Below are 13716 nucleotides of genomic sequence, written 5' to 3' on the forward strand. Positions count from 1 at the left end.
GGAAGCGCGCGAGGGTCTTACTGTGGAAGGAAACCGGAGAACCCGGGGGAAACGTACAAATGTGTACGTGGTTGGCCAGGTGACACCGTACCCTTTCACGACCGATCAGGGAATCGAACCCCGACCGCCTTGGTGAAAGGCAAGTGCGTTACTACTGTGCCACTTAACCCCCTAACAAGACATTTTATCGCGAAAACATGACTTTTTATTGCGACATTCTGTACAGTGTTCAAATTGACATATCGTCGCATTGTCGTGGTTTGAAGTTACATGTAGATCTATAGAATGGCAACACGAGGTAGATGAACATACTCAGCCATTATTTTGGAAGCAGAGTGATTCTCATCCTATTTTCGACTGTGTCAAGCGGACTAATCTTATAAAATAGAAGATAGGCCGATAGTGTGTTATCATTAAAAATAACCAGCGATGCCAGAGAGATGAGGAAAAATAACTTCCCAATCGCCTTGACTATCTCAAATTAGCCCAAAGTGAATTTCTCATGAGGACAGCGCCGGGTTGAATAAACACACAGCCACTTCCCTCAGGCTTCAGTGACAGACTCTGTAACACTATCATTTCTAGTGTTTGCTTCAGTTGGCCTCTGGAATCAAGTCTTCCGATTTTAAAATTTCTACATGTCAGATTTTTCTATGAGCTTGAAATGGAACACTTTGTTGTCGTTGCCGATTTGCCCGGTGGCTTGCTGTTTTTTCATTTGACTATCTAAAGTAGCATCTTTGAAGACATTTGCAGAACGATTAGATTACATGTCGGGAACTCTTCCTAACCTTGAGAATGGAAGAATGCTCATTCTTTTGAGCAATTTTAATGTTATCTTATCAAGTTACAGAACTCCTCGGCGGTGATACCAGCTTTATTATGCTTAAAAGCATTTAATTAATTATCGGGAGTTCGGATGCTTTTAGAACAAGCAGTTTATACTGGAAGATGATATGGCCAAATTACCCTCTCCGCGCGAGTTTATGTACATATACTAATACGTACACTTGAAATGAACAACGCCATTGAAAGACTGACAAAATTGGACAGAGTTGGTCGATTTCGTTTTTCTTTGCACTTAAGAACAGGAAAAAAGATTCATGTTCAAATAATGGCCGTTTTATGTAACGATATCGGAGGTTATCTGCAAACATCACAAGAAAGAATTTTGAACTCTCACTAATTCATTTATTCGTCTAATAGTTTTTCGCTCGGCCAATTTCACGAAACAATGAATTAAATTCCTATCAAAATTGCCGTCAGTGAGTTCAAATTCAAACCATTTAAACGAAAATTAGAATTTTGAAGAAAAAAAATCAACAAAAACAACAAAACAATTGATAAAAACATGTTCTGTTACGATCAGTCAGTGAGTTCAAATTCAAACTATTTAAACTAAAATTAGAATTTTAAAGAAAAAAATCAATCAATCAAACAAACAAACAAATTTATAATAACATGTTCTGTTGCGATATTCTGTTTTCGATATTCTGCATTAATCAGCAAATTAACTGTTTGAGTTAGCTATCCCAGTAACATCAGATTAAATGGCGCGCATACCAAAGTTAGATTTACATTAAATCCTGATCTGCGTTTATTTGTAACCAAGCTGTACAAACATCTGTGCATTTTATCATATTGAAAATTTATTATTTCAAAGGCGAAATATACTTGAGACAAGTTTGAATTGTTACGAGATACTATTGCTGTTCTATTGAATTGGCACCCCACTCGGAACGAATCTTTTGATGTTCATCGTTATCCTGCCGTGTTCTGAAACATGTCGCTTGTGTAAATAAAAATAAAACAAATACTTACATCATTCAAAATAACATTTATATCCGAGCGTATTTGTTTTGTAGAATTGCTAGTGCACTGTTAGCATATGTTGGGATGAAAGAGTGTGACAAAAAAGAGGAGGGGGGGGGGGGGGGGGGGGGGGGGGGGGGGCATAAACATAAATTTCATCCCCTGCTACCTTTTTTTTATCCACTTATGACGAGTTAGACTGGCAACCAGACCCCAAGTTCTTTTTTCCTAAGAATTGCCAAGCTAAATTCTAATACTAGATTATCTGTCCCTAGTTTCAAACTTAGAATCAGACATATCCTAAGGACCAAAATCATAAAGCTCAATTTAATTCAAAATTTTAATATTCTAGAGACAGGGGGTCAGTCTAATGACGAGTCGGCAAGGGATCATTTAAATTAAATACGTGTATGACCAAACGACGGCCTTGCAAGGGTCAAAATTAAGGCTACTGATACTATAAATAGATTTCGACAGCCTCCCTTTCCCGACTTCATTAATGAATCCATTTTCCCGAATCTTACATTTACTCACAACCACCATCTCTTGTATGGTAGTGTATCGTTTTCCTCACTTATAAGCATAATCTGTTTTACGAACTGGTGTTTCAACAACCTGGGATCAAAATTGAGGTCAATGTTACTATAAATAAGTTTCCAATCTCCTCGCTCTACTGACTTCATTAATTATTGGAATGCCCTGAAACTTCATTCACTTAGACAATCATCTGTTGCACCAGTTGATGTTTCAATAATGTTTTCTCAAAATTGACTTAGAGGTCACTGTTACTGAAAATAAACTTTAATCTTGAAATCTTGGTTAGCTCTACTAACTTCAATAATTATCTGATTGCTTTGAAACTTCATACGGTCACTTTTTTATGAGCTCATTCTAAAACAACATGGGCTCAAAATTGAGGTCACTGATACTATAAATAGATTTTCGAAATAAGTGATTGTTTTTGGCCCTTAGTTTTGCTTAGTTTATATCATATAGTCGTATTCATGAAAAAGACTTATTTACGTTTGGTTGTACTTCGATTAATCGAATAAAAATGCGGTCCATGAACTTATCTTTTATAGTTATGTTGTGAGTTTAAAAAACCTTTTTTCTATTTTTTATCTAAATGTCAACACTTTGCTCTCGCACGTTCATTCGCGTACGACAATACGTCCTTATCTGTTAAATCTGCAGCTGACATCGTGTCCGGTGTTCCTGGGGATGCACGTCTGTCTGATAATGGACGTATCACTGCGGGTGCACGTGAACGTCAATTTTAGCAAAATAGGCAAAAAACGTAGATTACATGTACTTATAAGAATAACGTGCGAATACAATGCGTTCAAAGATCACGTGGGCTCCGGCCACTTCCCAATAGGGTGCCATATACATGACAGTTGTAAAGGAAATCGAGGATGCAGAAGTGGAATCTATGGTGTTCTATCGCTCATTCACCATCGTGTTTTCGCTCCTTCGCCATCTTGTTTTCGCTCCCTCGGCATCTTGTTTTCGCTCCTTCGCCATCGTATTTTCGCTCCTTTGCTCCTTAGCCATCGTGTTTTCGCTCCTTAGCCATTGTGTTCCCGCTCCTTCGCCATCGTATTTTCGCCCCTTCGCTTCTTCGCTCCTTCGCCATCTTGTTTTCGCTCCCTCGGCATCTTGTTTTCGCTCCTTCGCCATCGTATTTTCGCTCCTTTGCTCCTTAGCCATCGTGTTTTCGCTCCTTAGCCATTGTGTTCCCGCTCCTTCGCCATCGTATTTTCGCCCCTTCGCTTCTTCGCTCCTTCGCCATCTTGTTTTCGCTCCTTCGCTCCTTCGCCTCTTCGCTCCTTCGCCATCGTATTTTCGCCCCTTCGCCATCGTATTTTCGCTCCTTCGCTTCTTCGCTATTTCAACCAGGGATCTCGGCACTACAAACTAGTTGTGATCACCGGTTATAGGTCTAGATTATTCCATGATTAAATTATTGGCGACTTTTTGGTTTTTATTTTCCTATTTTGCCGACAATGAACATACTGTATTGGCCTGTAGTTTGCGGTGGATGAATGGTTGTCCTTGCAGGCAAATTCAGGTTTTGAACAAGGGACTCGTGCGTTTATAGAGAAAATGGCTTGTATATATGTTAGGGAAAATATGGCATGTAGACAAAAAATACAGGATTAGTATTTTTTAAAAATGGAGGCGCACATATGTGTGTTTCAATTCAATTCAAATTTATTCCGTAAGTTTTACAACTTATTGGATAACATAATATACATTTGTACATATATTTAAGGACAAAGGCACCCACTCTTACATAATTCATCATTCATTCTACAAAATGGTACGTACTGTCTTCACATACATTTAAAGTCAACAAAAATAATTCTTACAACCATCTTAAAGAACAATGACAATTAATATATTTAAAAATGAATATATTCATATTAAAATTTGATAACAAGTCTTTCCTGCGTTTATTTCATAGAGAGTTGCAAGTCAGATGCACTGTTAAAGGATATAAGGTAACTTTGGGGAATAGGAATGTTTTGTGTTTATAGATATTGATTATTTGTTCTATCAAAAACCGTAAATGATATATTGTTTATACTTAAATAGACTTTGAATATGCATGTATGATGTATCTTCAGGGATAATGTTTGTACGTTTATGTAGAAATAAACGCATGGGCTTCTGTGCGGTATTTCTATCCAGTCACCTGATTTAACGTCTTTGATAAAAGTTTTGATGGACAAAAGGTTTATGATTAAAATGAGGTTATGTAAAGTTTTAGAGTCGGAGAACAAACATATTCATGAATAATGGAATTGTGATTGAGGTGAGTGAAGGTATACGCGCCCTTCAGCTGAGCGCTTTATGAGAACCAAGGTACATATATACATGCATGAACCTTTTTGAAAAATGAAGTTAGTTTTTTTTTTAAGAATTTGGGTTTTGTGATTACATAGGCGTATAGGGAATGTGTGCCCTTAATAAGATTCGAGATGTATTTTAATTGAGACATATGCGCCTTTATGAATGGAATCATGCCTTTGTTAAGAATGTAGATTTTATGCTCGCAGATAATTATGGTATGTACGCCCTTAATTGAGGTGTGCGATTAAAGAGAAATACAGCATATGCGCCTTTAAGAAGAATGCAATTATACCTTTGGTGAGGATGGGAGTTTGTGGCTGCAGTTACTCATACAGATAAGAAGTAAAACTGCCTTTAAAGAGACCCGAAGTATCCCTTACAATATAAAATAATATACACGTACCGGGACCCATCCCAGAATTAAACATGATCGCGTGTACTTTGATGCATGTACATATACATGCACGTGAGATAGCGCGGTCTGATTGGCTTACAGTTATGGGACCGATAAGACGATAAGCTTACCGCCATGGACTGTTTACGGCACGTGCGTAACATATATTTGGACAAGTTATGTTCGTTGACTGGTTTTATAAAGTAAGAATGGATAACCTTGGCGGCCCCAATAAATTCCGGACAAAAACATCAAACCTGCCGTTAGTTACGACTTCCGTAGTGAAACGGAGAGCTTTACATTCACATGTGGCAATATAGAGCGGTTTGTGTTTTTCTCATTATCGCATGTCGAGAATTTTTTCAGTCGTTTATTATAAACAGTTTCCAAGCACTGTTTTGAGATGAAAATGACATGTTTTAAACGTTTATGGTTATTTACAAATATTTTATAGAAAGCTGAAGAGGCCCCACGTGAAAAGAGCGCGTGGAGTCCCAAGTTCGACTAGGTTGTACATAAGTTACACAGGAAACACTTTGATTGTGTCATTAAATCAATTAGCTAATATCTATGGTCTTCAAGATGCTTTAATTTTGTTTGTAAAAGAAAAACCAACCAGGCGGTATAACATATCCGGAAAGGTAATCCGTACCTGATCATGCGTATCATCTATTACCAGGCTCTGATAAACTTCATTAATTGTGCTTGTGCAAATTCTGGCTACGTAGCAGTGAGCGTGAAGGAATAAGTTGTAACTCTAGTCTAAACATGTCAATCAACCAACCATGTTCTGAGCTTCTGAGAATACTGGGTCCACGGAGAACACACCCGCTTAGACTACAGAGCCTGGGGCTTGTTTAAGCAATTATGTAGAAAAAAAAGTACGATAAATATTGTCTGTGTGCCCCCTGAGAACGCCACGGACTTATCTCTGGTAATTGGGAGGAAATATACGACAGTCTGCACCTGATACAACGAGTTTTGCGGACCATTTTCTATAGACCTCACCGTCATCCGCTCCGCTCGTTAGTAAACGAGTTCTCCATCCGTCACTCTTCAACTGGTTATGGGAGGTGATTAAATGTAAGGAGAATGCTCGTTGGTGTGGTAGGATCCGTCAGCACGATTTGAAATACACACCTGCCGTACGCGTTCCTTTGCATGCAATTGGAAGTACTGTACTTAAATTTTACAAAATTCCAATAAATCTACAAATCAGTTGCTTATGTACGTCAATGTAAAAAAAATATGGAGAAATGAACAAAATTAAAAAAAAAAAATTCTGCACAATTCCAAAAACTGAGGATTGTATATTTGCATTATAAATATAACTATAAACATCATTATCATTTTTTTCTATGAGAATGATTGATAGCTTTGAATACAGCTATGAAAAATGTACTTAGAAAATTAAGAACACGTGCACCAAATTCGAAGGAGTACAGCCTATAGGTATGGATGAGGACTTATTTTCTTGCTTGACTGTGATTTTCTGAGAGAGTACCCAGTCTCCAGTCTCGAGGAGAAAATGAAGCATATGAAATGTAAGAAATTTTAAATTCCTACATATATTTAGGAGACAATCGCAAAATGTCGGCAAATTTCGTCTAGACTCTGAATATTCGGACTTTGACAAAATTAAACGGTGCTGATTAAGGACATGTCGCCATGCTGAGAACGACAGTGTGCCATGTGAAGAGCGACAGTGCGCCATGTGAAGAGCGACAGTGCGCCATGCGAAGAGAGACAGTGCGCCATGAGAAGAACGACAGTGCGCCATGTGAAGAGAGACAGTGCGCCATGCGAAGAACAACAGTGATGTGAAGAGTAACTGAGCGCCATGCAATGGGTGACAGTACTCCATGCGAAGGGCTATAGTGCGCCGTGTGATGAGTGACAGTGCGCCATGTGAAGAGAGACAGTGTGCCATGCGAAGAGTGACTGAGCGCCATGCAATGGGTGACAGTGCCCCATGCGAAGGGCGACAGTGCGCGATGTGATGAGTGACAGTGCGCCAAGTGAAGAGAGACAGTGCGCCATGTGAAGAGAGACAGTGCGCCATGTGAAGAGAGACAGTGCGCCATGTGATGAGTGACAGTGCGCCATGTGAAGAGAGACAGTGCGCCATGTGATGAGTGACATTGCGCCATGCGATGAGTGACAGTGCCCCATGCGAAGGGCGACAGTGCTCCATGCGATGAGCGACATTGCGCCATGCGAAGAACGACAGTGTTCCGTGCGAAGAGCGACATTGCCCCATGTTATGAGCGACAGTGCCCCATGCAATGAACGACATTACCCCCATGCGAAGAGCGACAGTGCGCCATGTTAAGAGCGACGCGACAAAAGTACTCCGCCAACACGGAAGGCGACAGATTGTTTCCCACTGTCGCATAATTTTGTCGTATGGCGCATTGTCGCTCTTCGCATTGCCACATTGTCGCGTTGGCGGGGGCGGCAGAGCAACGTGGCCGAAATCAGCCACCACTACGTGGCGAAGTTGACCAACACGTTACACAAAGGAAACTTATTTATCTTAAGATTATTAATTTTAAAAGACACACAAATATGACACATTGAGAACATGCACTAAAGCGATAAAAACATGTTTAAACTGTTGACATAGAGCTTGACCGGATACAAAAATAAGATTTCTGACTAAGCTTTATTTGTCTTTGCGTACACACCGAAATATTAAAAGATCATCATTCTGACAACCTCAACCCAGACGGAAACGAACATGCACGCTTTCCATGTTTTTCATTTTTAATGCACGATAAGCTATTCATTTTAACTTAAAGTCGTTATCTGACGTCCATAAAACATCATAAACACTAAATACTTATATAATTATTCGAGAATCCTGTATTTATGTTGTTGAGTCCAAAACAAAATCTGTACTTCCAATGTACACTCCAATATCCATTAGAAAAGCGCGCCGCAGCATCTTTGACGACTTTTTGGAATTCCGGAAGGATTTATTTTCACATATTCAAAAAAGTCTTAGATAAGATATTTATATAAATAAAGCAACATAAAATCATTGTTATTTCGGTTGGACAAATTGCTTGTTTGCTTTTTAGGTTTTTGTTTTGATTTCTTTCTTTTTTTTTCTTCCTTTTTTTGTGTTTTGTTGTTTTTCCCCCGGTTATGCATAATAAAATATTATTCACTAATGACAAAAAAAGCAATTACTTTTTAGTTTAGTTTAAACATATTTTATTGCCAATAACAGCAAAAGGATTGGGCACAAGTTACAAGAACATTATAAACACCCGTCACCTATGTATACATCATAAGATGGTTAAAGAAATTAATAAGTATGTACAATATTATTGGATGAGAAAAAGAAAAGGAATGAGAGTGAAGGAGGGAGGGATTATGCTATTAAATGGACTAAAAGAAAAAATGAACTTTTTAAAGCACATGAATAAGAATACTATTATTTATTTATTTATTTATTTATTTATTTCATTATCGTCAGAATGACTATATGGTCCTATCCGACAGCTGTGCTGGAAATAAGGTTACTTTTCTTTCCTTCACACTTTCTGTATTTTCGGTATATCTCCCTCGCTACGCATGATTAACGAGAGGATAACACGAGTCTATATACAAAAAAAAACCGCGGCGTGTGAGTCAGCTTACAAGATTAAAAAATACAAAACCTCATTTATAAATCTTGATATAATTAATTTTAGGACTTCAGATTATTTGATTTACATCATATTTATGTTGACAAAGGACATGGCGCGGTGCGTCATAGTGCAACAAGACGGAGGACCGCTTCTGGGCAGGAATGTGATGTGTTTTGTGTGAAAAATGAGGTTGGTGTCCGCTTACGGTAGTAGTTTTAGGCATTTTAAAAATGTTCAACGGCAAAGTTTATACCTAAAATAGCAGTGTTTTGTTTAAAATCTAATTGTGTTTGAGCTATTGAATTTATGTCATTATACATCTATTCCAAGGTTAGATTTTTCGGAAACTTGTGCGTTTTACCCAAGAGTACGAGACAAGAGGCTGTCCACTCTTGTAATTAACAAAAATTAACAAAATCCACTTTCGTAACTACAAACTTTATTTACAATAGGATTGCATGGAAATTGACGATTATCAAATAATCAAGAAATGACATTAAATTACCAAAACCTTCCTTAAAACAAAAACAAAAGCGGATATTCAGAAGAAAGGTTCAGTTAATCTGAGAGATCCAAAACGTATTTAAGGAATCTAATTTTATGTAATACTTTTATTTATCTATTTATTTATTTTATTTTATTTTATTCATTTATTTATTTATCTTAATGACTTGATATAGGTAATTTTCTTTCCTTATCTGACGTTAAAGCTGCTTACACCAGGTCTTTTTTTATCTATATATCTATATTACACCGCCATCAATTTGTTATCGGAGAATTAACTACTGTGGTCAGACAAGGTCAGGCAAGGCCAGGAGAGGTCGGGATCGGAAGTGGTAGTCTCGGAAGGTCCGGTACAGGCTTGGGGACCTCCGGGCTAACACTGGAAGTTTATTTCTGTCTACTGCCCTCTAGACGTATACTGAACGTCAATTTCCCTGATAGCACGACTTAAAAGGTAAACTCACGAAAGTGCATCGTCCCTGAAGTGCGAGTGAAGTTTTGCTTATATCTCACAACTTAAGTGCGAAGAGCACGAACTAGCCTTGCAATTGAAGCCACAGCACGGGCTTTCTCAGGTTTTCTAATACGAGTTCGTTTATTAGTTGTTAATTAGTTTAATTCATAGCAATAGAAAAAGTGTTGGCAAAGGTATAGGGAAAAAACGATAACACAATTATAAAATTACACGCTTGGTAAGTAAATTAATCTTTCCAATAAATTTTGCCATTCCCTCTTTTGAACTTCTTTGGTCATTCTCTCTGAAAAAAACCCATGTGGCGCGCTTTCAACATTCTCTCATACATAAAGTGCTTTCGTCAACATCTCATTTGAAAGTACACATGAAGCGCTTTTGACATTCTCTTTTGAAGCACACTTGAACTGCCTTCAACATCTCTCTTTTGAAGCACACTTTAACTGCCTTCAACATCTCTCTTTTGAGAACACTTGAACTGCCTTCGACACACTTTAACTGCTTTTGTCATTCTCTAGTACACATCAACTGCTTTCATCATTTACGTTTAATTTGAAAATCAACCACTGTTTCATTTAAATAAAATAAAAAAGATGATATAATAATAGCGATTCGGATATTAAAATACCGACAAAATGTACACAAGAGTCAAAAATACATTAATGTCTGTATTTACAGATAAAGAAATGCGGAGTAATGAATAAAGAAAAGGTGACTCAATAAAGTGTGGCTCAACAAAGTGTGGCTCAACAAAGTGTGGCTCAAAAAAGTGTGGGCCAACAAAGTGTGGCTCAACAAAGTGTGGCTCAACAAAGTGTGGCTCAACAAAGTGTGGCTCAAAAAAGTGTGGCTCAACAAAGTGTGGCTCAACAAAGTGTGGCTCAACAAAGTGTGGGCCAACAAAGTGTGGCTCAACAAAGTGTGGCTCAACAAAGTGTGGGCCAACAAAGTGTGGCTCAACAAAGTGTGGCTCAACAAAGTGTGGCTCAAAAAAGTGTGGCTCAACAAAGTGTGGGCCAACAAAGTATGGCTCAACAAAGTGTGGCTCAAAAAAGTGTGGCTCAACAAAGTGTGGCTCAACAAAGTGTGGGCCAACAAAGTGTCGCTCAACAAAGTGTGGGCCAACAAAGTGTGGCTCAACAAAGTGTGGACCAACAAAGTGTGGCTCAACAAAAGTGTGGCTCAACAAAGTGTGGACCAACAAAGTGTGGACCAACAAAGTGTGGCTCAACAAAGTGTGACTCACTAAAGTTCGACTCAACATGTGACTCAATAAGATGTGACTCACCAAAGTGTGACTCCATAAACTGTGGCTCACCAAAGTGTGTGTCAACAAAGTGTGAGTCCATAAACTGTGGCTCAACAAAGTGTGACTCACCAAAGCCGTTGTGGCTCACCAAAGTGTGGTATAACAATGTGTCAAAACCAGAAACACATTCCATTCTTTTTCAGGGTATTTCTTCTCTTCACGACAATTGTAGACAAGCGGGAATCGATAAAATTGGTCAAAACAGACAACATGGGGCCAATTTATAACCTAGTTATACGTATACCCTGTGGCACATTTATACACTTGTATTATCGATAGTGTATACGACAGTTTCCTGTATTTCTCCAATAAAATAAGCAATTTGACAAATACCACCAAAACGAGACTTAACATGAGCGTAACTAAAGTCGCTTTTTGTCAATAAGGAACAACGGAATAAAAGAAAAAAGTCCAATATTTCGGGTCGTGACAAACGGCTTTTGTCACTGATCACTCGTTTGTATCCTTCCGCGTGATGAATTAGTCTGGGCATGTTCCAAGAGAACTCTTCAGTGACAATATGCGATGGAATTGCTAATCTCGGTAGACTATTTAAGGAGATGTTGTGATGGCGGAACCCTTGGATCCGCTCTCTGTGATCATTAATGTTATTTTGTAAGAGTACGTGGCACCGTGGAATAATTTGCTATGGAATTATTTTCTTTAACGCTCAAAAGAAGGAGATGAGGCTTTACCTCAGATTGGCAATGTTGAAAAAGGAGGAGGAAAAATCATTAGCAATATTCCTTAATTGAAATTTTTATTATTTTTATAGAAAGTCAATATTGCACGGTGCTAATAGGGTATGACTAAGTTTGCCCCAAGTCACTTTTGTCCATTTTGTGTGCAGGCTTAAGGCTTACAGGCGATGATTAAATTTTAATTTTAGTAACAAAACGTATGGCATTTGTTTCCAGTATGGCAATTATTGACAACAAAGTACAAACACAACTTTGAAAAACAACCACACTAAACTAGCTCCAAAGAGAACTTTTGTCTATCGATAGTACAAAAAAAATCAAAAAATCATTTTTGTACTTTTTTGCAAAAATGTACTTTAAAAGCAAAAAAAAATAAATAAATGAAATGAAAAGAAAAGAAAAAAAACTTTAATGCAAAAGACAAATGCTTTGAACAGATTGATCCAAACCAGAAGAATCGTAAGTATAGGGAAATGTCTTTTCCGCCGAGTAAATAATATACCGTCAGCCCATCGATCTATTATATACTGTTACTTCGACGCATCTATATCCATATAAGAACTGTGATTATTACATTGTGAAATGACCGACTTCTATTCGGGAAATGAAATTGAGTAGAAATGTACATTTCAGTGACAGTTACGGCTTCTGAAGTGTAGAGCACGCGCTCCTGAGTAATTTGCATAATGTCAGGTTTCATTCCTGTAATATATGTCAGTTTCAATAAAGATCGTGCTTTGCTAAAGGGTCGCGTGCATCGTGTGTATAGTAGAGATTTCAGCCCATGTTAGACAATTTGTTTATTCTTCTCATTTCCTTCAAATGAACTTCAAATTACACAACTTTTTCGAACTTGACTGAAACATTCACCAGCTAAGACACTCACTAAATGTTGTGTTTTATTCAAATGTGGCAAATGGTTATCCAAACTGATATTTGCATAATTACAGAAGTTGATGAGATACGACTCAAGGAGTGTTTTCTTATGCTCTGACATAACATTTCTCGATACCTACAACACGTATTCGACATAAAAGCGCCATTTAAAAAAAATTAAAATGCAATATTAATGCTCTTGCTTATATTATCGACAGTGACTGAACTCCTGCCCCATTCGTTCTACTGGAAACAGGGGAATGAACATAGCACAGGAAAAAGCCCTCTGGAAGTTCCTGTTGTCGCTGTACTATTTTATTTCTGGTTTACTTTTGAATTGTGTATATTTCTATATTCTTATTTACTTTATATACCTTTTGTTAAATCTAATTTAAACTGTTTCATATTAATCAAGCCATTATTAAACACACAACCAATGCGACACGTAAAGTTCACCATTAAGTACGAAACTAAAGGTACAGGTATGAAACGTAACATGGTAGTTTCGTATTTATTTTGCATAACGGACAATTTTTGTCATTTTTGTGGTGTCATGAATCCTTCAAACTGAAAGATAGTTTGAAACAATTTGAAATATACTCACATTTCTATATAAAACAACAAGCATATTTCTACCAATTTCTACTTAAGAATTTTAGTTCTACAATATACATGTAATTCAATAATGTTTCTTCATAAAACAAATTGATTTAAAATAAAAATTAAAAAAAAAAATTAAATTACAATTTAATGAGGGTGTATTAAGTCGAGGCTAGGTGTTATCTCGATTTTAACTTTGATACTAAAAGTATTTGTTTGTTGAGAGTAAATTACAAAATTATTTATCTCAATACTCATTAAACTTATATCATTGGATGAATCACATGCTACACATGTTCGTCATTATATCTATAATTTATCTCGTTGATTGTGAGTAACATTTGTGATAGAGGGTGTTTCTGACAGCAGATCAACACGACTAGACAATGAAATTGAATATTGACTAAGTGCATCATGGCATTCCTATGTTGTCGTGATGCGCTACATGTTAATTTCGCGTTTTAGCCATTGATGACAACTGATAGATTGTGACTCATTGAGCTCAGGGGCACCTACAAAAGCAAGATGCTTTCTTTTATTCCGAGATGATATTG

The 13716-nt window shown here is 37.4% G+C and overlaps 1 protein-coding gene across 1 annotated transcript; it reads left to right on the forward strand.

Annotated features, from left to right (window-relative positions):
* Positions 1 to 6730: 6730 nt before the first annotated feature.
* LOC117339710 lies at positions 6731 to 10925 on the forward strand. Its single transcript, XM_033901428.1, has 2 exons — positions 6731 to 6833; positions 10402 to 10925. The coding sequence occupies exons 1-2, from the start codon at positions 6731 to 6733 to the stop codon at positions 10923 to 10925; spliced, it is 627 nt and encodes a 208-aa protein (XP_033757319.1).
* The last annotated feature ends 2791 nt before the right edge of the window (positions 10926 to 13716 follow it).

This window comes from Pecten maximus, chromosome 12 (genome assembly GCF_902652985.1).
Source record: "Pecten maximus chromosome 12, xPecMax1.1, whole genome shotgun sequence".
Taxonomy (NCBI): domain Eukaryota; kingdom Metazoa; phylum Mollusca; class Bivalvia; order Pectinida; family Pectinidae; genus Pecten; species Pecten maximus.